This window comes from Colletotrichum phormii (assembly GCF_030913505.1).
Source record: "Colletotrichum phormii strain CBS 102054 chromosome Unknown BDP81scaffold_4, whole genome shotgun sequence".
Classification (NCBI taxonomy): Eukaryota; Fungi; Ascomycota; class Sordariomycetes; order Glomerellales; family Glomerellaceae; genus Colletotrichum; species Colletotrichum phormii.
The window spans coordinates 1,029,258-1,053,318 of record NW_026851446.1 but is presented as its reverse complement, the minus strand read 5'-3'; the positions used below and the strand labels follow the sequence as shown (position 1 = coordinate 1,053,318).

Here is a 24,061-nt window from a genome sequence, read left to right as displayed (position 1 = left end):
TCAAACATGCAACTTAGGGAAAAGCCGCCTGTCGTGCCTGCTTCGTTTGGTTCCATTTGGTGGTGTTGGTGATATGGCAGGTAAGCAAGCACTGTGTAGAATTGATTCTGAAGACATTTCTCCACCCATCGAGATCTACTGTGTGTTTTCTGTCTATTCTCACCTTTCAGACAAGGCGACTCAAGCGGTGTCCTCGACTGCAACCTAAGCCGTTATGTCAGCCTCCGCAGCTGTGTGGCGTGGCATGTTATGGCCGCTGATACTGTCTACGGATAGTGTGTTGCACTTTGATCAATCTGGTCATATTAATGTCGAGAAAATAATTTTGCGCGCGTACTAGTCATGGGCAGAACATGTACAAGAGAGGAAGAAGGAAGGAAAACGAAGCGAAAAAAGAAATCATCGTCAAGAGAGGGTGTGGAATGGGGCAAGACCTGCGTTACCACAACAGCTGCAGCAGAGTCCCCAGAGTTTTGTGTGTGTGCGCGCGTGAATACCTAAGTGTCTAGTACCACCGTCATCGCGCTAACATGGCATTGCATGGCGCATGCATGCGACAACGGGAATGCCTCCATGACATTGTGTTGGCGATGCCGAGACGCGGGGGGTCGCCGAAGGTCCTGCCAAATGTGCGTGGGTCTAGGTATCCCGACAGGCATCGTTTCTACAGTACCTTTTCTCCCCTTCGGCTTCATCTTCCTCTTGTGTACCTTGGTAAATGTCAGAAAAAAGTTAGAAGCCAACAACATCCAAAAGCTAGTGAGCCCGACGGGCATGGAACGTTTCGACAGCTTCCATGGATGGGTAAAAGGAGGATGGGATGGGCCACAGCACAGGCCAAGAGCCATGATCCTTGGTGTGTGACACGGCGGGCGGATGGCCAAAGAACGCAACATGCTTGGTCGCCCTACCAACCTTATTGCCTGCGGGGGGGCGAGGGGGCCTCATCACTCATCATGTCCGCGCCGCCCGCCCCAACTATGAGATGAGAGGAAAGTGTCCTTTTTTGGGCGGTTCATATTGGACATCTTGGATCAGCGGCTACAACTACTCATACAGTGTAGCTACGAAGTGAGGTCACCTAGGTGGGAGGCAGTCTCCTCCCTCACCTTGGCTCACCGAAGACCTGTCGTATCCCGAATAGGCAATTGCCGTTCACTTTGACAGAATTATTCGCGTTTTGGTGCGGGTTTATCTATACGAATACCTACTGCGTTATAGCTGAACTACAGTCTACAGACAATAGGTACTCTGTAAGGAAGTTGGGAAGGTAGGTATGTAGGAGAGAACAGGGAGGCTTCAACCGCAGCCGCAGGCGCTAGGCCGCTAGCAAGTTAGCAAGGTTGACGCAGGTTCTCCCGGTTCTCAGACGTCGTCAAACTCTCCCTCGTTTCCTTTGCTCTGCGGATACCAGACCAGACGATCCACCACGGACACAACCCTCTCGCTCACAGTCATCACACCCACACGCCTCTCATCGTGTATGGAGACCTGTACGCAGTACGGCACGGATACTTTCATTTCGTACCTTGACCCCCCTATCAGTCAGGTTCCCTCTTCTGTCCCTCCTGTTTCTCTCTCTCTCTCACTCTCTCTCTCACTCTCTCTTTTCCTCTCTCACGCACACACCCCTTTTGCTGAACCCTTGTCGTGCCTCGCTCCTCAGCAGCCGCCCTCAAAGCTAAGAAACCCGTCACGTCTTCCAATGGAACATTCTGCATCTGCACCCGCACCCGCAACCACAACCCATGGCCCACCCATCCACAGTTCACAGCTTCACGCCCTCAAACCCTGTACTACGCGTTATCCACACTCTCTCGCACCCCCCCTCCCCTAGTGGGTTGCGGCTTGCCCTGGCCTAGTGGGTGGTGCTTGGATGCTTGTGCTTTGGTGCTTTGGTGGGTGCCTCACTGCCATGCCAGTTGTGGGTGCCACCTCGTCGGCCGCATCTCCATGTTGCGCATCTCCATGCGGCAGCGCTGTATCTCACGATAACTTCCCAAACTGTCTTCTTCCGCAATACCCAACCCTGCTGTCATACCTTGACCACCTATTTGCCTGCCCGCCCTCACTCCCCCCCTCTCGTCTCATCCTGTCACACTTCCTTACATCCGATAATGCTTTTGGACTTGTTAGTTCGTTTTGCTGGCTGAAGGCTTCTTTCTGGTGGCTACCGCCCATGACAAGTGCATGCAGGCGAATCCCCTTCCCGCACAACGTCTCTTGTCTCAATTGCACAATTATCCGGGAGCGCGCCGGCAATAAAGACCATTGCTGTGGTACATGGCTATTGAACGGGTTGTTCTTTTGCCTGGTCCCACCAGGGTTGTGACATCCGTCCGCAGCGACGTACGTGCGAAGAAACAGCGCTTCTAGTCCGAAAGTTTGGGGGCCGCGAGTTTGCACGGAGCTCTGCCGATGTTTGGGAAAACGGTCGAGCGGGCTTTCTTTGCCGGACAGAAATCTGCTTCAACGTACTCCCGTCACGATCCGAGTTGGTTCTTTACTAGTGGACCAGAAGAAAATTGTCCGATGCCAATGCCGGAACCTCATGCTTCCAGTTCTGGGAACAACCATGTCCGTAGGGATATCGAAAATGTCGTCTGTGGTGTTTAGCAAAGATTGGTGACGTCCTGAACCACGATCGTTGTGGTCGTCTCGCTCATCACACGGCGTTTGACTTTGAACCAGGCCACAGCAGTTGACTTTCTCGTTACTGTGGATTTGTCGCTGTAGTAAAAATCGATATTTATCAACAACGCAGTGCACCGTATGGTAGGTATGTAAGCAAGAAGTCTACGAAGCACGAGATTGATAATGCAGACTGAGTACGGAGTATTGGGGATCTCCTATACGACAAGCCAATGGAGACAGACACATGGAATGGCACATCAAATCTAAGGGATTGACCAGCCAGCTCGGGGTAACATATCGAGTTGCTTACCTTACCTTGGCTACTGGGAAATGCAAGTAAGGTGTCGGTAGGCGAGCGAAATAGAGGCTGGTGACGAAGGTTTGCGAGTGAGGTACGCGCGAGGTACGGAGTGCGGGCTGCACCTGCACCCCACCGCCCTACTAGTAACACGCCCCCGCTCCGAGAGCTAGCGTCAACACTAAGGCCCCCCTGCCCTACTGAACCGATTCAGTCGCCGCCGCCTAGGTACCCACGTACCATATCCCAAGCCTGGGCAGATTGAAACCACCCACACCCGCTGGGAGCAAGCGCCACATGGAAAGAGACCCACCTTTAGAGCCAGCTCACCAAGAAATAAAAAAGATACAAAAAAACATAGAAACGCACAGACCTGGTCTCCATGTCTGTAGCGGTGTCCCGGTCGATACCTGACGCTACATGACTATCGCCCGTGATGCCTGCTTCGTACCCGTCAACGCTCGCCTACGATGCCCTAGTGCCGTACCTCTCTCTGCACCTTGAGCATGTATCTCAACTGACCCTGCTACTTCCCGGTCGTCTACCTCTAGCTTGGCGTGCACCTGGATCCAGGGGGGGGGGGCGGCACAGAGCAGTTCACCTCTGATGGGACCCACCTTTGGATCAAATCCCCAGGCGGCTCCCATCCGTCTTCTTTTTTCGCCTGTGCACCTTGCACCTTGCACCGTCTCCTCTCGTTCCACTCGCCAGCCTCTTCAGGACAGGTCCCTTTCTCTCCTTCCACCTGCTTTGCCTAACCCAAACTTTTCTTCCCCTTCCTCTCTTTTCCCCCATCTCCGCCGTGACAGACTCGACACGCGCGCCGCGCACATAACATCATCAATCGCGAGCCCAACGCCTTTCTATTCCATCATCCCCTTACGCCAACCGATTCCCTGACGCATCACGCATCGCGCAGCGACCATCTGCGTCTTTCTGACTGGACGGCTCTGCCGCTGTCAACGCAACTACCCCAGACCTTACCTAAGGCAAATCGCGCCTTGCCTCAGTGCATCCAGTCGATTGAAGGGGGCCCATAGCCGCAACACCTAAATTTTCCGAGCCACGACAACCTCAAACCCAAACCCGACGCATCCTTTTCATCATCGACGCTCGAATTGCGGTTTCTCGCGGTTTTACTTTCCCTGATAAACTTCGCCGCTTCAACTTCATCAACACCACTTACCCCACCGGGCGCGATTTTGTTTGTTTCCAGACTAGAATAATCTTGTCGACTCCAACCGCAGCCATGTCCATGTATCCGCATCGCGCCATGGGCGCGGTGCCCCCCAACAACTCGGCCCGACTCAATGAGCTCCTCGAGCAAATCAGATCCGAGTTCGACACCCAGATGCGCCAGACCGAGGGCTATGAACACCAAAGTAAGACGATTGCGTTCGACACCTATCGTCAGTCACGCTAACGAATTGTCCAGTCCAGGCGCAGGTTCAGGAGATGCAGCTTGTTAGAGAAAAGGTGTACGCAATGGAGCAGGCGCAGATGAATCTCAAGCAAAAGTATGTCGATGGAAGCAATTGCGAGCCGAGACCGTCCACAAGAAGCTAACAGCAAGCCTTGAACAGATACGAAGAGGAAATTGCCATGCTCCGCCGCCAGCTTGAGGGAGCTCGTGGAAACGCGCCTCCTAGCATCGGCGGTCCTCCTCCCCACGCGGGCCCGTCGCAACAGCCCCCCTCCATCACCCCCGGCACCGGTCTATTCAACGGTATCATGACCGGTGGTGGCCAGGGCCAGCTGGCCCCTCCTCCGCCCCCTCCTCCCCCTCAAGACCAGCAAATGGGCCCGCAGCATCAGATGGCCCAGGGACCTCCGGGTCTGCCTGTCCCGCCTCCGCCGCCACCTCAGTCGCAGCAGCCTTTCCAGCAATATCCCCCGGGTCCCGGTGGCCCCGTATCTAACGGTCTCGGCTCTCAGCCCCCCCAGACCACTGCATCGCCGGGTCCGGGCAGACGTGGAATCGGAAGACCACCTGCAGCTGTCGGTCCGGCTACGCCCCAGATCAACACTCCCATTCCTTTCCCGGGCGCCACCCAGTCGCCTCAAGTCAGCCATCCTACTCCCGATCACGCGCGGATGGGGGGCCCCCACGCTCCGCCGGTGGGAAACGCCCTTGGCGATCTCGACCCTGATCGCCTGCCGCCTCACTCAAAGAAATCGGGTCACGACTGGTTCGTCATCTTCAATCAACACGTGCCTCGCATGTTGGATGTCGATCTTGTCCACACTCTCGCACACGAGAGTGTAGTCTGCTGCGTGCGCTTCAGCCACGACGGCAAGTACGTAGCCACTGGCTGTAACCGTTCCGCTCAGATTTACGACGTTCAGTCTGGCGAGAAGCTCTGTGTCCTTCAGGATGACACTGTGGATATTACCGGCGATCTGTACATTCGCAGCGTTTGCTTCAGTCCCGATGGCAAGTACCTCGCTACCGGTGCCGAGGACAAGTTGATCAGAGTAAGTTTTGGCTGAAGCGACATATGGGGGTGGGTACAGGGTAAACTAACTTTGTTTTCTTTCTTAGGTCTGGGACATCCAGTCTAGAACGATTCGCAACACCTTCTCCGGTCACGAGCAAGACATCTACTCGCTCGACTTCGCCCGCGACGGTCGCACGATTGCATCTGGCAGTGGAGACAGAACCGTCCGTCTCTGGGATATCGAGCAGGGCACCAATACTCTCACCTTGACTATTGAGGACGGTGTTACCACTGTTGCCATCTCTCCCGATACCAAGTACGTCGCCGCTGGTTCTCTCGACAAGAGTGTCCGCGTTTGGGACATCCACCAGGGCTACCTGCTCGAGCGTCTAGAAGGTCCCGATGGCCACAAGGACAGTGTCTACAGTGTTGCCTTCTCTCCCAATGGCAGAGACCTCGTCAGTGGCAGTTTGGATAAGACGATTAAGATGTGGGAGCTTAGCACGCCTCGCGGCTTGCCTAACCCCGGACCCAAGGGCGGCCGTTGCGTCAAGACTTTCGAGGGTCACAGGGTAAGTGACTCGCCTACAAAGTTGATAATCCGACTGGCTAACACACTTAGGACTTTGTTCTCTCCGTCGCGCTCACTCCCGACGCCGCTTGGGTCATGTCTGGTTCCAAGGACCGTGGAGTGCAGTTCTGGGACCCCCGCACTGGCGCTACGCAGTTGATGCTCCAGGGGCATAAGAACTCGGTTATTTCAGTTGCGCCTAGCCCAACGGGCGGCTACTTCGCTACCGGCTCCGGTGACATGCGGGCGCGTATCTGGTCTTACCGAAGCGTCCAGTAGGAACCTGTCGCTCCGTTCTGGCCCGAATACATGTACCTGAGGTAAAGTTGATGTTTCTTGGCGAAGGCTTGTTTAGTGGCCAGACATGTATACCAAACAGCGGATGTCAAAGAGAAGAGGTTGGGTTGCTCTGTTACTAGGGAGGGTTTCGTTTGCGGTGGAACAGGTTGTCCCTGTCTATGTCTTGGAATATTCTCAAAGAGAGACGCATAGGCCGGTAGGGGGGGAGTACAGGCAGGGACACGTCGGAATCTCGTAGCAAATAGCCGTCGCTAATGAAAGATTTGAAGCTTTATATGACTCTTGTTTAGATCATGTGTTGTTTGGTGTTATTGGGGAATCTTTGTCATGTGAATGTCTACATGAGGGAACTGAATAAATCCCCAAAGTCGTCCGTCTTTTTTGACTTTTTCTTCTTCTTTACTAGCTTTTCCTCCTTTGCTGGCTTGCTAGCTTTGGTCTCGAGAGGAGGGCCAGCCGTCAACTTTCGCTTCTTTGGAGGGATGGAAGCTGTTAACTCAGCAACATTGCGTGATGATGATGATGATGATGATGATGATGATGATGCGTGATTGTGATCTGAAGGTTTCGCAGCTAGCTTGAGCTGGTCCCGAGAGATGGCCACGCCGAGACCCCTTGAATTGGGCTGTTGCTGTTGTCTCTCATCTGCTACGGCGACTGCTGCATCACTTCTGCCCGTCGACAACGAAGAGGTAGTAGTGACCTCGCTTGCTGGGGTGGCCTTTTCGGACCGAGGAGCAGGAGTAGGTGCAGGTGCAGGTGCCAGGAGCGTGACGACTGAGTTGATGCGTGCTAAGAGACCTAGGAGTACCAGGCCTAGGGCGGCGTGTTGGTTGTCTGCTGCTAGTTGTGTAAAGGCTCTGCCGTTTCCTTGGTGTCAATATCGGTTCGAGTATACTTCAAAATAGGGGGCATATCAAGTTTGCCCATGCCGTGATGAAAGGTGGAAGCTTACGAGAAGGACGACGGGATGGTGGAATCGAGCAGCATCCGCACCCTGGCGACGACGTCTTCATCCAGCGCATTTTGACGACGTTCGGCGCTGCTGACGATGGGTTTGCTGCTGCTGCTGCTGCTAGACTTTTTCTTCAACGAGGAGGAGGAGGAGGAGGAGGAGGAGGACTTGAAGCTGAGGGCGCGGCGGTGACGGCCCTGGGCTTCGAGGGCGTCGTGCAGGCGGCGGACGGCGCGGCGGAGGAGGTCAAAGGCGGACCACCAGCGGGCTACGCGGTGCTGGTTCTTGTTGCGGTGGTTGAAGCTGTCAAGGATGGCGAGGACGGGGACTAGGGTTGCGATTGGGATTGTTTCGTCTGGCGATGGTGCTATTGCTGCTGTCGCGGCGATTGTGTTGGTGGTGGTTGTCTTCATATTATGAGATGCGCTTTTCTTCTTCTTTTTGGCGCGCCAGCGATGTCTTTTGAGCACCTCAAGATGAAACCATCAAAGTCTAAACGAAATTCGAGATGTGAGGCGTGGAGGGGCTGCCGCCGGACGTGATGCGCGCGAGTCTAAAAGTTTGATAGTTATACAAAGTACCCTTGGTCGCAAACTTGTGGTGAAGCGAGAGTGAGAGGTGTGGAATTGTTTGCATGGTAAAGAAGAGGGACCGTGCACTGAGCTGGAAAAGAAGCAACGACGGACGACCGGATGTTGATCGATTTGGTTCGGATCGGAGCGCGGTTAGCCTCGAGTAACGTAGCGAAGGTTAATTCTAGCCTATACCGATCATTCATCATGAGAAAATATTTTCCCCTGTCACATTCTCCCTTTCCTTTGGGATATCTCTTCACTCTCTTCAGAGAGATATAGACAGAGTGTGTGCTTGAGCCGCATGCTACGTGGGACAAGACCTGCGGCTGGCGCAGTAGAGAGTCAGTCAAGGTACACTACCACATGTACTAGTCCCTAAAGACATCTACCTTGTAACGTAGGGCAAAGTCTCGAGCAACGGCGATCTTGTGAAGAGCGAGTGAACAAAGAAAAAGAGCAGAGTCTGTGCATCGCAAGTTCCTTCCGACCGAGGGTTACACGGTCTGGTTTGCGAGATCTTTCGGGGTAACGGACAAGTTGAGGGCATGTGAGCTGAGGCTCGAGCATCTGGGGTACTGCGGTAAACAAGAGAGGCTCGGCGGCAGATGACTACTTGCAAGGATTCTTACTTTGACTTTGGGAAAGTCTAGGTTGCGAAGTCTCCTACCGTACTAATCTAGCTACTTGGCGGGGTGGTGATGGCATCACTTGCATCTGAACCTCCATGCATGAACCTGTCTCAGGAAGGCATTTGGATGACATGTCATGTGGTCCTTTTTGGAGGAAAAGTATGCAAATAGCGGTGAGTAACAAGGTGGGATGCGGAGAGATCTGGGCGGGGGACTCGGCGGTTATCTTGAAGGGACGGATAGAGCCCATCAATATCCGAGGTTTTCAACCCGGCGGCCGCTGAGTGTCGAGTCACCTTGCTCTGCGAGTCTGAACGGATAGGTACTTGGGATATTGATAACTCTTCCTTAGCTAAGAAAAGGCCCGTCAGCCGTTTGATGACGAGTACCCACAATCGTCCCGCAAGTAGGCAAAGACATGCGGAGGCAGGGAAAAAAAAAAGAAAAGAAAAAAAAAGGAGACAGTGGCAGATGATGTCGAAAGACTTGCAGCACGACATTACGTACTGCAGACGTCTGGCACCTATTACCTACTTAGTACCGTGATGTGATGATTGATACCTTGGGACGGCACGGTTAAGAGAGGCGCAGAGACGAGAAGCAGGCTGGCCGGCGCAACAACCCGGGAGGGTCGAGGGGTTGTAGTTGGTGGAGAGGGCGGAGCCGGGGTTGGTTCGAGTTTGAAAGTTTGCAGGTTCTGGTCGCCGCAAAGGCCCTGCGGTGCCTGCAAATGCCCTGCAACAGGCCCTGCCACTTGCAGCAGACGTGCAGCGCGAGCGCCGTTCCATTCTTTATCATTGTCCAACCAGAGACGCCGACGCGATAAGCCGACCAACTTTTGACGATGCAGACGGCGTCATGAAAATCAAAGGTTGGACGTCCAGCTGACTTACTAAGAGTTGCTTCCAATTTTCATCCTTTCTTGCCCCTGCGTTTTCCCTGTTGCCCTCGTTGCCGGTTGATGCCTCACCCTCCCGTCAGGTCTGCGTCCGCTTCTCGGCAGAGGTACCCCTCTCGATCCTCTCCTTCTGCTCCCGCATCGAACCATCTCTTGACTGCTATTCGTCGTCGCAGGCTCGGGTTGCGTTCTCGGATTCCGTAATGCAAGTCATCTAATGACATATCTGCAGATATCGCCGGCGATAGCCCACCTGGACCCCATCCTACCTTACCTAAGAATTAGATAGTGACCTGTGTCAGTGTGTTTCCAAGATGCCAATGCCATAGGTAGCTAGCTACCTACACTAGATACCTAGTTGGGTACCTTGGAGGGGTCAAGCAACCGTTTACCTCTTCATCTGAACCATCTGGAAAAGTAAGAAGGAGGGGAAAAGAGGCAGAAAGAAGCATTGACTTTTTGTGACTTGGGGATCGTGGACGGTGGTGGTTCTACTGGATTAAGAGGCAGAGAAGTTCCCTCCTTGGCTTCCCAACATTTACAGCTCAACTTTGCCTTCGTCCTCCTTCCAGTTTTTTCTCCCTCTTTCCCTCTCGCGTACCTCCTTCCTTACTCGTGACCCATGGCATACTACGACCACCACATACATAGTGTACGCTAACTCCCATTCGACTTCCTCAACTCTTGGGTCATGATTTTTTGATTTTTTTGATTTTGATTCTCAAAACTTCTTCCTAACGCCACAACGTAACAATCAGTGATCACTGCCACCAACCGCCGTTATCTCTGTCGTTCCGCCCTCCTATCCACTTGGACGTGGAGACTGGAGCCAGACAGGAAAGAAAAAACCCAGTCGGACCTCAGCAGACACTTGCGACAAGACCCAACCTGGGCTTCCGACAACCCACTGCACTAGCAACCCATCTCATCTCCCGCTACGACTCCACTTGGAGCCGGCCTTAGTAGGGGTGCCTTGGTTTTGCTTCGCAGCCTTTGCTTGCTTTGGCTTGGGGTGCGTAAGAGGAAAAGGCACATTTGCCTTTTATCGATACACGGCCTTTTCGATACAAGCTGCTACTACTAAATCCCCTACGTACTCAGTAAGGTGCCGCGCTCACGCCGTGTGCTACTACTCCGTCCCGACCAGGTTTATATACCACCTCCAAGGCTCCAAACGCCCGCGCGAACAATAGCCCAGTCGCGACCGTCTACCCTGCCCAAGAGTCGACGACAGATTTTTTTCTTCCCTCTCCCTCCTCTTCACTCTCTTTTCCTCTCTTCCTGTCGCGACCCTGTTCTTGCATCCGAATCGTCGTTCTAACAGGAACGCCGTGGGAACGACTTGAACCAACCTTTGTTGTTGCTGGAAACCACGAGCTTTTCCTCATGCCCTCGAGAAACCCGTCCACTTGGGACGAATACGAACGGGGCGCCTCCCCACAGCGCTCCGTGAGTATCGACTCCAATGCCGTAGCTGAGGATCAGTCGCTCCTAGGAGAAGATGACGAGGGTGACTACGGCGGCAGTTCTCACGGACTTCGTCGCAGAAGGTTATTCTCTCTTACCCAGGCCGAGTAGCAAGTATTGACGTCAGCTTGCTGCCATTGTCTCGGACACTGCTACTCGGCGCATGATTGATGCCCTCAGTTCACCCCGCTAACCAACCCCTCCTACAGATCTTCAGTAACGCGGCACCTGGCCGCCATCACAGATATTGGCGGCGTCAACAGTATCCGCTCCTTCACGCGCAGTTGGGCGCGTGCCGCAGGCTTTGCCGAGGTCATTCCCCAACGGCCGTCCTTTGTTTTCGCGCCTGACCAGGTCCCGATTGCCTCGTCGTCCACCGATGGCCTCGACTACTCTCGCAGCCATGTCGAGTCCGGCTCCCACCCGAGGACCTCACTGCTGAGGCAGCATCTCGAGGCCACCCCCGAGGCGGCACCAAGCGCATCCTACCAGAATGACTCTTCCCCCTCTGGCGCGGACGAAAGCGCCGTGCAGACCGACTTCCGCGAGCGCGAGCGCAAGGCAGTCGAGGCAGAGCTGTCTGGGACCTTCCGCGGTTCCAGCTTTGGAAGCGGTCGCCGACCGTCGCAGTCCATCTTCGCGGTTCCGCCTCACCTGGCGACCCCGCCGCTGGTCGGGAGTTTCAGCTCGTACAGGACGTATGGAACAATAGCAGATGTCGACGAGCCGTCAATGGCCCAGGCCGGCGAGCTCTGGCGCCAACAGCAAGAGGCAGGGGGCAATGTGCCTGACGGAGAGAACATGCCCATTCTCGTGAAGGAGGTTGAACAAGACGGGAAGATTATCTTGACTGTGGAGGGACAGTCCACGCTACCCCAAACCATCTTCAACTCGATCAAGTGAGTAGCAGCCCTGTTTTGGCGCGCGTTGAAAGACAAGGCAAATCTAACCTGCAGCGCAGTGTCCTGATCGGCGTTGGTCTGTTGAGTTTGCCCATGGGTATCAAGTACGCGGGTTGGATTTGCGGCATGGTCGTCTTGGCAGGCTCTGCGGCCGTGACAGCATACACGGCCAAGCTTCTGGCCAAGTGCATGGATCTCGACGCCAGCCTCATCACGTTCTCCGACCTGGCCTATATCTCCTACGGTCGCAATGCGCGTATTGCCACCAGCATTCTCTTCACCCTCGAGTTGCTGGCTGCCTGCGTCGCTCTGATTGTCCTGTTTGCCGATTCTTTGACGCTATTGTTCCCGGGTTTCCTGAGCGTCAACACGTGGAAGCTCCTGTGTTCGATTATCATGATCCCCCTCAACTTCCTCCCGCTGCGCCTCTTGAGTTTCACCAGCGTCATTGGCATCGTGTGTTGTTTTAGCAGTAGGTTCTCCTTTCTTCCTCCGCGCCAAGCTCTAATTGCTAACACGTGAGGCCAGTCGTCTTGATTTTGGTGGTCGATGGACTCATCAAGCCCTCAACTCCGGGCTCTCTCATCGAGCCGGCCACGACCTACCTGTTCCCTGCGAACTGGGGCACACTACCCCTGAGTTTTGGCTTGTTGATGAGCCCGTGGGGTGGCCACAGTGTATTCCCCAACGTGAGTATTCATCCGTCTCAGTCAGTAAATACGGTATACTGACTTTCCAACAAGATTTATAGGGACATGCGTCATCCTCACAAGTACCCAAGGGCCGTCAAGACGGTCTTCACGTCTGTTGTAAGTAGCCGGAACATTCGTCCCGGCCCCTCTGCTCACTGCTGACCGTTGACAAGTACCTGCTTGACGCCTTCACGGCCGTTGTCGGCCTGTTGATGTACGGTGATGGTGTCATGGATGAGATCACGGCCAACGTCCTCCAGACGAGTGGTTACCCCCGTGCCCTCAACTTCTTGCTCTGCATCTTCATCGCCATCATTCCCCTGACCAAGATTCCGCTCAACGCTCGCCCCATTGTTGCCACATTGGAAGTTTTGACCGGTATCCACCAGCAAGCTGTTGCCGACAGCTCGGCCATGGTCGGACGCTCTGCCACCTTCCGCGGTATCATGAAGGTTGCCATCCGTGTCGTCACCGTCCTGGTGTTCCTTGTCATTTCCATCCTATTCCCAGCGTTCGATAGCATCATGGCTTTTATGGGAAGTGCCTTGTGCTTCACGATTTGTGTGCTGTAAGTTTGCCCCTATCCGTTGCCTGATGTTGGATGAGAAGACGAATCTGACCTAACCTCCAGTTTGCCTTTGGCTTTCTACGTAAAACTCTTCGCCAAGGAGATTTCCCCCCAAGAGAGACTGCTTTGCTACGTCTTGATGACCATTTCCACGATCCTCTCGGTCGTGGGTACAGTCTGGGCCTTCTTGCCCAAGAGCCTCATTGGTGCAGAGTAGGGGTGGTCAGTCACTGTTTTGCTATAGCTTCTGGCATAATTGGCGTCCTCGTGTTGCGATCGTTTGGCTATCATTGCACGGCGCTGGCGGCATCTGGTTTTGGTGCCTAGTGTGGAATAATGCTTGCGCGTGGCTAGCAAATTGCTGTAAATATGATGTGTCGATAGCATGTATTGATGAGCTACATGTCTCTTGTGACAATACACATATAAAACATCTTGTCAAGTTATATCGCTCATACACATACTCAACCACTACTTGATGGAAGGCTTCTGACTCCGAAATACGACCCTTGCCCTGCCAAGGACCATGATCCCTCAATCTGTTTTACACTCATTGCAATATGAGCACTAATCAAGAGACACGTTGATGAGTAGTGAACGAACTTGGAGGCCTGAGCTCGGCTCTACTATTACTGCCACAAGAGCCATGTAAATCATCAACCACACCGGTTCCTAAATCAGGGATACATCATGCTGAGTTACAGAAACCCTTTTGTAACAAAAAAAACCAAGGCCGGCGATCACGGTACCTGTCAAAGGCCCTCACAGCTCTCGTGAGATGAATAAGCTGAAGATGAAGAATGATTTCCCCAGGTACCAACCATCCCTTTTTCCATGGTGCACTCGCTATCGCTCGTGGTAAGAAGAAACCCTCTCTATTATAGAAACTTATAGTAGGCATCAAAATCCACACGGAAATTCATGGTTTCTGACAAAGACTGACGTTTTGTGCTCGTCCTTCGTGCACAGAGGGCAGCAGCAGGGTGGCTCTAAACCACAAAGGCATGCAAAACATAACGAGATACATCCTCCATTGTGTCTAGTCTTGTCTCTGTAACATGGGAGCTCTCACGGTGTGAGGATGCTCACTCATCCCGTCGCCGACGAAAGCAATATCAGTATCCCCTCTCCTACTGGGCACACACATGCTCCGTACACATTGTGTCTCTCACCACAAAACTCTCAGCCAATGGCAGCCACCTACAATAACAAGATTCAGAAGCCCCCCCTAGTAAACCTTAGCAACCCCGCTTTCCGAGGGTATCTCGTGAGGGAACTTGGAGAGAAACGTCATGTCATGTCTATCTCTTAGGTATCCAAAAGGCATTCCGTAATCAGCAGGATAAAGCAGATAACATGTCGAGTCAGTTTGAAAAGACACGATAGACAGATGGATAAGAAGGATCGGCAAAGCTGATAGATGGCTTGTGTCCCACATCTACAGATACGGGGTGTGTTGATGCTCGGTATGCAAATGGTCATGCACCCCGGGTTGTCCGATAAGTAACAGCAAAGGGGGGATAAAGAGTGGGAAGAATAAGCAAACACTACGGCTACGTGTCCAACAAGCAATGGGGTCGACAACACACGGCCATGACCGCCGACCATCAATATAACCAACCCCCTTCGTGCTGGGCTGCCGACGATAGATAGAGGGCTGGAGCAACTCAGGAGGGTGCTAAGCCAATTCCGGGGTTGCCGATCCTGTGGAGTGTGTGCTTCTTGTCTGTATAGTGTATACCGGGCCTTGTTATCTCTTGACTATCATGGGGTTGGTGATCACTCATGACTCGAGTCAAGTGAGGGGTAACATGACGCGCTATTCATTCACCAATTCGAAAGAAGGGCACTTACAAAGGTTCTCACGATGATCCAGGGGTTGGCAAGTGTTAGAAAACGTTTTAGTCTTCGAAAGGAAAATCATGTCACCAGTGAATGGGGAAGAAACGATGATATGAGTGGGTAACTTCTGGTATTGTTCATTAATCTGGAGATATCTAATACACAGAAAGCGAGTTGAGTTCCTTCATCCAAACAGGTGTTTTGTCTTGCCCAAGTAGAAACCTCACGACAGTCAAGTCGTGACTACTGCCACAACTAAAAAGTCAGTTGGAAGCGGCAATGCCCTGATGGTGATAACCCAACCACAAGAGGTGACCCGACTAGGAATGCGCTTCCTGCCAGCCACCAACCCACTCGACGTCTGCGAGATCGTTGCGCTTCTCCTTGCGCCAATAATTCCAATCTCTGCCCTTATTCCAGGGGCAGTCCTTGACCTTATCCTTCGGTGATTGTTTTTGTGTGATGTGATGTATCTGGTTGTTGTGGTGTCCGCCATGATCCCAAGCGGCGGTCGCAAACGAGTTGGCTCCAGCCGCATAGGAATTGTAGCCTAAGCCGATTGCTCGTTGTCGAGGAACGTCTGGTGACATGTGGGAATATGAAGACCCCGTCAGGCCACGGCGACGCTGACCCAGCGCAGCCCACTTGTCAACGTTGTCCCTCTTAGGAGGCGACGATTGATATGTGGGCAACATGGGCCTCGCCTTGGGCGGAGACGACTGTTGAAAGAAAAATCCGTCGGCAGCGAGGTCGCTGTCAATGTCGTTGTGGATCAGCTTGTGGCTGTCATGGAAGGAGCGTTGAGGTGTGGTCGCAAGGGGGGTAGCGTCCACCGTCTCGCAGTCATCTTCCTTGTCGTCCGACTTGCCATCCTGGCTCCAGGTCCTTGAGTTGAGATCCTTGAGAGACTGCATTTCTCTCTCACGCTCAGCCTCCTCTTCTTCCTCATCCTCATCCCACATGTCGCTCCAGCTCTTGGAGACGGCGTCCTTACGGCCGAAGACCAAGGACATGGAAGACAGGTTGCTGCGAGGCTTGGCCATGTTGATGGGGAGGGAGCCGGCCATGGGCGAAACCTTGGGGATTGGCCGGGGAGCAGCCTTCATGGGTCGGCCAATGTGAAGAGACTGCATGGAAATGCCGAGGCTCGAGTTGAGTGTTGACGAAATCGAAGGTGCCTGAGCAGAGCTGAACCAGTCCGAGTTCTGGGTCTCACCAGACTTGGAGAAGAGGTCCTCGTCGGGGATGGCGCTGAGCTGGCGAATCGGCTGAGGGCTGGCGTGCAAGGCCTTGGCCCAGGGGAACGCGCCCTGGTCGACCTGGGGGCTCTGGATGGACGGGGTGCGAAGAGGCTCGCGGTTGGCGCTCGCCATGACATGGCGCTCAGCGGAGCAGAAGTCGTCGTCGTCCTCCTCGGTGGTGGTAAAGCTGATGACACGCTGGAGAGCAGAACGAGCACCGACAAGAGATCTCTTCTTAGGATCCAAGCTCATGCACTGAACAATGACCTCATAGGTATCCAGCGACATGGAGGGGAATACGTCGAAGAGCGATTGCTTGTCTCTGGAGAAATCCAAGAACAGCGGATCCGCCTCGGTCGGGGTGGTGAAAGGGTTCCGCGAGAAAAGGATGTTGAGGAGGCAGATACCAATGGCCCAGATGTCGGCCTGGGCAGGAGAGTAACCGGCACCCGCAGAGTCGTATTGCTCAGGGGACATGTAACGGTCGCTGCCGACAGTGTTCTCCAAGGTCCAGTTCTCGGTTGTAGCGAGGCCAAAGTCGCCAAGCTTCATGTCACCAGACTGGGTGAGGAAGATGTTCTCCGGCTTGATGTCCCGGTGGAAGATGCCCTTGGAGTGGATGTAGTCGACGGCATCCACGAGCTGCAGCATGAACTGTCGGACATGCTCGGTCTCGAGAGGGCCGTGGCCCTTGCGGATAGCTTCGTACAAGTCACCCTGGGGGCAGAACTCCAGAACCAAGTAGAGGTGAGCATCGGTTTCGAAGCTGTCGAGAAGGTTGACGATGTTGGGGTGGGATCCAAGGCGGCTGTGAAGAACGAGCTCCTCGGATTTCTCGTCAATGGCAAAGTCGAAACCGTACTCATCGGCAGCTTCCTTCTTAGTCAAGCATTTGATGGCAACAGTATCGCTGGTCTTGATGTCCTTGGCCATGAAGACCATGCCAAAGGAGCCGTGGTTGAGGGGAGAGATGGTCTCATACCGACCACCGAGGAGCACGCCATTCTGAAAGTTGTCTCTCAAGCATGCCATATCGAAACTGGAAAAGAAGTATTGGAGCACGGGGGGGGGGGGGTATCGAACTGAGAAACGACGAGGTAGCGGCGAAGGTGATGTTACAGCCTTAAAGCAAGCTTTTCTTCAAGTTCGAGGTTTCTTCGTTGCAGAGGAAGGAGTATTCGAGTGGTTGCTGGATCGAGAAGGATGGGTGTAAAATGGAGTTGGGTTCGTGTCGTTTGTTGTTGTTGTTGTTGTTGTTGTTGTAGATCGAGAAGGAGGTGGGTTTGGGTGTTACCAAGAATGTACAGGGTTGAAAGAACAAATCTAGCAGGAAACAAGACGAATTTCTAACTCCTTTTCGTTCACTTATCAGAGGCTCATTGAGGGTATTTTTTTGCTGTAGACGGACATATGAAAGCGAGAGTCTGTTGTTGTTGGTTGGTTGGTTGGCTGGCCGTAATGGGGTTGGACGATGTGGTCCGGAAAAAGACAAAGAAGTATCGTTATGAGGACATTGAAATAGAGCAAGCTTGCTGGAAAAAGTGTAGAGAATGGCGCCCGAAGGTCGAAGACGGGGTTTGCGAGGTAAACTTTGGATAGTTGATTCGCAAGAGAAATGAAGGCGTCGATTCCTAGCTAGAGGATTCGGACTGTGTTTCGAGGTGGCACCCCAACTGCTTATGCGGTTGATCGTTGGTTTGCTGGCTCAAGTAGGCACAAAGGCCGGGTGACGTGATAGTCGATGGCCGAGGGTAGATGTCGTTGGAAGTGTGAATTGCAACGGCTTGCAAGCAAGCTGACTACCGAGATCGGCGAGAGTAGTGGCTACGGAAGCATTCGAGCGTTGAGGAGTGTGGAACAACGAATCGACAGACGAGGATCGTTGGTGAGTCGGTCGATGGGAGGTGGTAGCTCTTATCTCGAAGGATGAGTGAGGTGTCGTTGCTTAAAGCATGGACGGATGTTGAGTGACAAAGGCGAGGGCCGAAGTGAGTCAAAGGACACGAGGTGTGAGTCAATGTTCAATGACAGCAAATTGCCGAGGCTGGTGGAGTTTGTAGGGAATTGTGTTTCCTGAGGCCTCTCTTATCCTATCTCTGTCGATGGGTTGACGGATTGATATACTGTTCAACTCGAAGGCAGAGGGTGATAGGAGATTGCGTGATTGCTTGCAGTATGGCTCGCGGGTGGGCACGCGGGAGCTGGCGTTGCGAGTATCGGTGGATTTGTTGATGGGCGAGTAGATGATAAGGAGGTCGGAGCGAAAGGTGGTGGTAAGGGAGGAGGTTGAGGCGGGGGAGAGGAGGCTAACAAGCAAGGAGGAAGAGAGGCCGTTGACGACGATGATTGAAGGATGGTAGAGTGAGGAAACAAACAAGAGAAGGGGCGAGGATGATGAAGGGGGAGTATTAGGGTAAAGTAGGTAAGTGCAGGCAGAGGCAGAGAGGACGGTACGGTAAGGTAGGTTGGACGAAGCAAATGGGTGGTGGTGGGTAGGCTGGTGCAGGACAGGGAATACAAGGTGAGAGAAAGAGAGGTGTGGAAGTGAGTGAAGAGAGTGTGTGAGCAAAAGACGGCCAAAGAAGAAGATGGAGGTGGATGGACGAGGAAGGATTGGCTTGGATAAGACGGGATGGGAGAGAGAGAGCGACAAGAGAGCGAGGAACACCAGGACTGAGGAGCGAGATAGGCAGACAGGGGGTGGAAAGGCGAGCGCGGGAGTACGTACCGGAGGGACTGCGTATTGCGACAGCCCCGGGACGGTGAGGTGCGAGTACCTTTACGGCGATACGTACCGAGAAGACGGGGGCCCAGAACTGAGAAAACTGAGGTGGAGACGGGAGTCTAGGTAGGTACCTTACCTTCTGCGGAGCAGAGAGAGAGAGAGAGAGAGAGAGAGAGAGAGAGAGAGAGAGAGAGAGAGGTACCTGGATAGGCTCCTTACCTGAGCATGCTGTGAGGTAGCATCCTTGGGAAAGGGTGACGAACGGTCGAGAAAGCGGTGGGGGAGAGAGAGTACGTATCCTTTGCACTCACGGGGCTGGCACCTGGCACAGGCACTGGGCAAGTCTGGGACAAGTCAACAGGAAGCATGGCGCGCTACGTGGAATGATGGGGGGAGGGGAGTGGGACGACCGGAACGCACGCTTGACCAACTTGCAGACAGCAATTCAAAGCAGGATTGCTTGTCTGAGGTCTCTCTCTCTCCCAATCCTCGCCAATCCCCAGCACCAGACAACTGTCTCCTGCATATTATCCGTATGTATACCCAGCTACCCAGCAATAGCATGCACTACCCTATGCTATCCTGATCCTCCTGCAGGACACGACTGGGCTTTCTTTCTCGCTGGGCTGGCAACGAGACGCGATGCAACGCAACGCAACCCAGCCATGCCCGAAAGACTCCAGTCAGCCAGACCGACAGACCGACACTTCGATTGCTCGCTCTGCCGTCTGTTCAGATCTCAGCCCCCCCCCCCCCTTCGCTCGCTCTGTTGCTTCCCCAGACACGCGACAACCTACCTCAGACATAGACAGCAGTCAGGTGTGTGAACTGTGGAGGAGGGGGGGGGGGGGCCAGCTCTCTCTCTCCATGCCTATGCAGCAGAGAACAGACGAAAGAGATGGCCAGTGAGTGAAAGGCCGGATCAGCCCAGAAGCCCCACTTGCTGTCTCTGAATGGCCTGTTCTGATGTTTGTGTCTTCTCTCGAGGCGCATGTAGACATTGTAGACTACTTTGGTGTCCGTTTACGACTCCGTTAACCAACTCCACGCTTGGAGGTCCAGACCTCGGACGGTGAAGGCTAAGGGTGTGAAGACTGTGACACTGTGCCGTCAGCGGTGTCATAACGGGTTCACGGTGCCCAGTGTTGGCTGAGTCTGACGCACTGACGAGCCTCGAGGTCAACTTGGAAAGTCAACCATGTGCCTTGGTCAACCTAGTGCAAATAGTTGGTGTGAGCTAGGTACCGAACGGGGTACCTCATCAACTTACCCAAGCACACAAGCACAGAGGAGCACATCTGTCTGCATCACTCAGCGGCCAGGCCAGGTGTAGTACCAGACCAGCTGACTATTGACATAACCCACGGTGGATAACCAACGGGTCCCGGCACGGCGATTCTCGCCCAACTTGTACCCGTCCGCCCCGTCTTGAGAGCCCATTTCATCATCTCTCCGGCCCCGTAACTTGCTGGAACTGGGAGCTGCCAGCGAGGAGGCAAGAGTCATACCTCTCGGGGTCCTCTCCAGAGTCCACTGGAAAAAAGGAGAGGGCAAAGAGGTAACTCCATGCCCGCTCCGGCGAATGGTAGACGGGGCTTTGTGCTGTTTACTCATCGTCGACGCGGACGATTCAACGGGACCGCTTTGATTGATAAAACTTGATTGCTCATAACGGAGTACACGGCACCAAAACCGTCCGCTGTGACTTCCATTGGCTTCGATGGATGGCGAATTCAAGACGAAAGCAGTGACCAAAATACGCAATCTCTGGGTAGCCGGTGATACCACTGTGTTGATACGTAAGACGAGAATGCGTTGCCGCTATGTATGTAGTTGTTGTGTAGATTGGCCGACGCAACCAAGTAGACACGGGGTCGGAGCCGAATAACTTTGTTAATCAACATAAACATCAACAATACGGCCGCCGCAACAATAACAACCTACGAAGAACGCTGAAGTGAGGGGTGCCTGCAAAGCAATTAAACTCGTGCAGCAGCGTAACTATGACGAAGCCCGGTAGCGAGGTACGCTTCGGAGGGGGCCGTTGGTGCGGGAGATGGCAGGTAATTTCAGCAGGATCAGATGTATCTCGCAAACCCAAGATCAGGGGGGATGGGAGATTGACCGGCGGGACAGTGCGACTGACAAGGGCCTCTCGGAAACTTGGTTCGAGATGTGGGAAGTTTCCTTGAGACAGCGGGCGAACCCCTGCGAAATGCATGAATCCGCGAATGGCTGGCAGGCTATTAGACCGGGGGGGGGGGGGGGGGACGTTCGCAAACTCGCTGGCGATGAAGGTCCAAGGTGTGATGTGCGAAGTGGCTGCAAGGGACCGTCTGGGGTTGAACACTCGAAGTCTCGAACTATGTTCCCCTCTCTGGATGTTCTCATTAGCTCTATCGCTCTGCGGCTTCGTACAACATTGATGATTGGCATGACAAGACCTCAACGACAGCATTGCGTGCGAGTGATGATATTTTGTCACAGAGTGGTACTCTCTTGTGGACTGTCACGGAAGTAGATGTACAAATGAGGAAGACAGAGAGCCTAGAAAGGAGAGACGTACGGATACAATCTCAATAGATGGCAGCGAGAAGCCAAGGTATTGCGAATACCTGGGTAGGAACGTGCTCCAACGTTTATCCATATACGGTAGATCAATGTTGGACGGTGGACGGTGGACGGTGGACGGTCGTGGACGGTAAGCATGCATCGACGGAGAGCCTACCGTCCCGTGGGCGCGACGCCATGAAGTAAGCCCAGGCAAGTAAGTTAGGTAGGTATCCGTACCGCGACTCCGTACAGAGCACCCGCGCCAAAATTCAGCGTATCGCATGGCTGTCGTCAATGCACTGCCGGCTACGTACCTGACAGCCACCACGGGCATAGCCAACCATTGCCAACCGTCCTTGGAAAGCAGGATCCACTTGGATGCGTCTCTAGTCGCCACACCGCCCTGGGGGGGTACTTGGTTGTCAAGTACAGCTCACGCAGCGTCTGGGCGTCGACAGCTCCAACCTCGACATGACTGCCGCGTACTGCGAAGCAGCGAAATGCATGCAGGCTGCCAGCGCCAGGAAAAAGCCAAGCCATGCTGCCATGCTCATTGTGTTTCTTTTCTGCTACGGCAGCCGCCGCCAGCCAGTCAGGCCCGTCGACAATCCGGGGTGCCAGGCCAAGCCCCCAGGGCCTCCCTCCCGTTGAGACGGGCTCCAAATCGCCTGCCGCCTGCAGCATCGACGGACAGACACAGTGTAGGGCGGTCGCAGCGGGAAGCGCGCAACCTTCTTGCACAATGAGTGAGAGAGACAGAGGGCGATCGACGGGGTCCAGACGGCCTTAGACCCAAAACTAACAACTCATAGTGCCAGCAAACCATCGCAAGGCCCTCATTCGCTCCTGGCGCCAACACAAGTCTCGCCTGTCTGCCAGGTACACGGGTACCAGCAGCGCTGGCCAGCCGCCGGAGAACTCTGGGCCTCATTGAGTTGAGCCTGCATTTACGTATCCCGTCCGGATACTTTGTACGAATACAACATAAACAAACTGCCGAGGGCGTTTCCTTTGGTCAGTGGACGCGGTGCCGGAATGAGCCACTATGTGAATATCGTCCAGGGGGAAAAGAGGCCCTTTCTTCAAATGTTATGTCACGCTCCCCAGTGGACTTTATTGATCGTGAACTCGTCGTTCTGGTTAGGTAAGGTCGCCTTATCCGTCCCTGGAATTCGGAAGACCCCGTGACTGCTTAAGCATCCACGCCCCACGACCACGGCTATTCCTATTGGGTGTCTTGTTACATAAGCTATCCATGCTGGTTCGCAGATCTGGATATCTCAACTGAATGGACGTGCCTGTTATGGCTTAGCTTCCAAAGATAGAGTGGCAACGCAACGGGTCCCCCGATTTCCCTTTACGCAGTATGCTCGCCGGCTCGGAAAGAATGTGGGATCCAGTATTCTCGGAAAACGTGGACCTGGATCATGGCTGAAGAATATCGTTATTTGGTCATTTGGCCGTGGACCGAGATTGGAGTGCATTGCCGCGGTACAGGCCACGTCCACCTTCCCCCAGGTCCCCTGAACAAGAATAGTAGCAGGTTTGCAACTCGTCACGTCAGTTGCCCAGTCCTATGACTCCCGTCCCAACAAAAGTCTTGTGGATATGTCAGAGTAAAGAGGAGTCAGGACAGTTGTTCAACTCTCATTGCCAGACTATCAATGCCATTGCTTGCTCTTGCCTCCTTCTCATTACAGCAGAGGCGACGTGGAGAGTTTCTTAGCGACTTGGAGTTGGGGCTGACAGTTCGAGACTCTTGAGAACGTAAAGAGGCAGAGTCAATAATAACCGAACACTGCCTAATACTTTGCAGCTAAGAAGATTACGGATACTGACCAACCGTTTCCCCAACGGTCTTGAACCCCTCCGTTACCTACAGTACCTACCTATGTACTAGGTATCCAGAATGGCAGAGACGGGGCACAGACAGTCAGCACGCCAGCCGACAACGCCAGCTGTTTACTTGCTACAATCTCTCGACTGGATTCCTTGGGGTTCTGTTTCACTTGCTTACTTGCCTTGGTCTCATTGGTCGTATGACACTGCACTCCTTTCGACCTGCAGATGGGACAGAAGTATAATCGCGCCCGCTCGACATCAATCTATCGCGTCGCGGACCTGTTCAAAGTATCCTTACTGTCAATCCCGTCCCGTATCTTGTTCGTACAACGCAGCGTTCTCTGTTATCAGGCCGCCCCTCTGGAAGTCTGAACTCTCTCATCCATGCTTGGAGGGGAGGGAAAGGGAAATGCTCACGGACGGTCACGAGTGTTCCCCAGAGTTTCCCACGAACTTGGGGGGTCCCCAAGCGCCGCCGGCCCTGTGCCACGAATCCTTCTCCATCGACTTTCCAGAACAAGAAAACGGGCTTTCATGGGTCTCTTCCCAATTGGGGTCTAACCTCCCTCCTCCTCCTCCATTGAAGGGTCCCAATCTCAGTGCTCTCTCTCCTCTCTGTTACAAGTTACCCCAGAATGATTATCTCAAATGACCCGTGGGCCGTTGATACGAGTGGGACACTGCGCCTGCGGAGAGCTTTATCTTGCATTATCGTAGATGAGGTAGCTATCTTTCACGGTTCCTCCTTCCGGTTCACTCCTAATCTTTGGCCGTAAGCAAACGAACCGATCTGCATTCTATACTATGTACAATTGCCCATTCAAAGTGTCCTTAATTACAGCTTCGCAACATGGCGACATTGGAAACCTTGAACCCGCCCACCCCCTTGCTTCGTATCGACAATCTGGCCCAGTCCGAGGTCTGGGGAAGG

The 24,061-nt window shown here is 53.8% G+C and overlaps 5 protein-coding genes across 5 annotated transcripts; 3 read left to right on the top strand and 2 right to left on the bottom strand.

The window, feature by feature from the left end:
* Positions 1-4,181: 4,181 nt before the first annotated feature.
* BDP81DRAFT_311643 (WD domain-containing protein) lies at positions 4,182-6,220 on the top strand (the record flags this gene model as incomplete). The annotated part of the gene is made up of 5 exons (XM_060583738.1): positions 4,182-4,314; positions 4,368-4,449; positions 4,516-5,407; positions 5,475-5,942; positions 5,993-6,220. 5 exons carry the CDS (start codon positions 4,182-4,184, stop codon positions 6,218-6,220), a joined length of 1,803 nt encoding a protein of 600 aa, XP_060448929.1.
* Positions 6,221-6,578: 358 nt separating this feature from the next.
* BDP81DRAFT_391044 (uncharacterized protein) lies at positions 6,579-7,609 on the bottom strand (the record flags this gene model as incomplete). The annotated part of the gene is made up of 2 exons (XM_060587499.1): positions 6,579-7,101; positions 7,197-7,609. The coding sequence occupies 2 exons, from the start codon at positions 7,607-7,609 to the stop codon at positions 6,579-6,581; spliced, it is 936 nt and encodes a 311-aa protein (XP_060448928.1).
* Positions 7,610-10,684: 3,075 nt separating this feature from the next.
* BDP81DRAFT_458478 (transmembrane amino acid transporter) lies at positions 10,685-13,144 on the top strand (the record flags this gene model as incomplete). The annotated part of the gene is made up of 7 exons (XM_060593417.1): positions 10,685-10,848; positions 10,975-11,664; positions 11,727-12,139; positions 12,196-12,356; positions 12,411-12,476; positions 12,533-12,927; positions 12,991-13,144. 7 exons carry the CDS (start codon positions 10,685-10,687, stop codon positions 13,142-13,144), a joined length of 2,043 nt encoding a protein of 680 aa, XP_060448927.1.
* Positions 13,145-14,788: 1,644 nt separating this feature from the next.
* On the bottom strand, positions 14,789-17,231 carry BDP81DRAFT_161448 (kinase-like domain-containing protein). Its single transcript, XM_060582041.1, has 2 exons — positions 15,073-17,231; positions 14,789-15,024 (listed from the first exon to the last, which is right to left on the bottom strand). Exon 1 carries the CDS (start codon positions 17,040-17,042, stop codon positions 15,090-15,092), a length of 1,953 nt encoding a protein of 650 aa, XP_060448926.1. The 5' UTR covers positions 17,043-17,231; the 3' UTR covers positions 14,789-15,024; positions 15,073-15,089.
* Positions 17,232-21,759: 4,528 nt separating this feature from the next.
* Positions 21,760-22,222, top strand: BDP81DRAFT_391041 (uncharacterized protein; the record flags this gene model as incomplete). The annotated part of the gene is made up of 2 exons (XM_060587498.1): positions 21,760-21,934; positions 22,101-22,222. The coding sequence occupies 2 exons, from the start codon at positions 21,760-21,762 to the stop codon at positions 22,220-22,222; spliced, it is 297 nt and encodes a 98-aa protein (XP_060448925.1).
* Between the last annotated feature and the right edge of the window lie 1,839 nt (positions 22,223-24,061).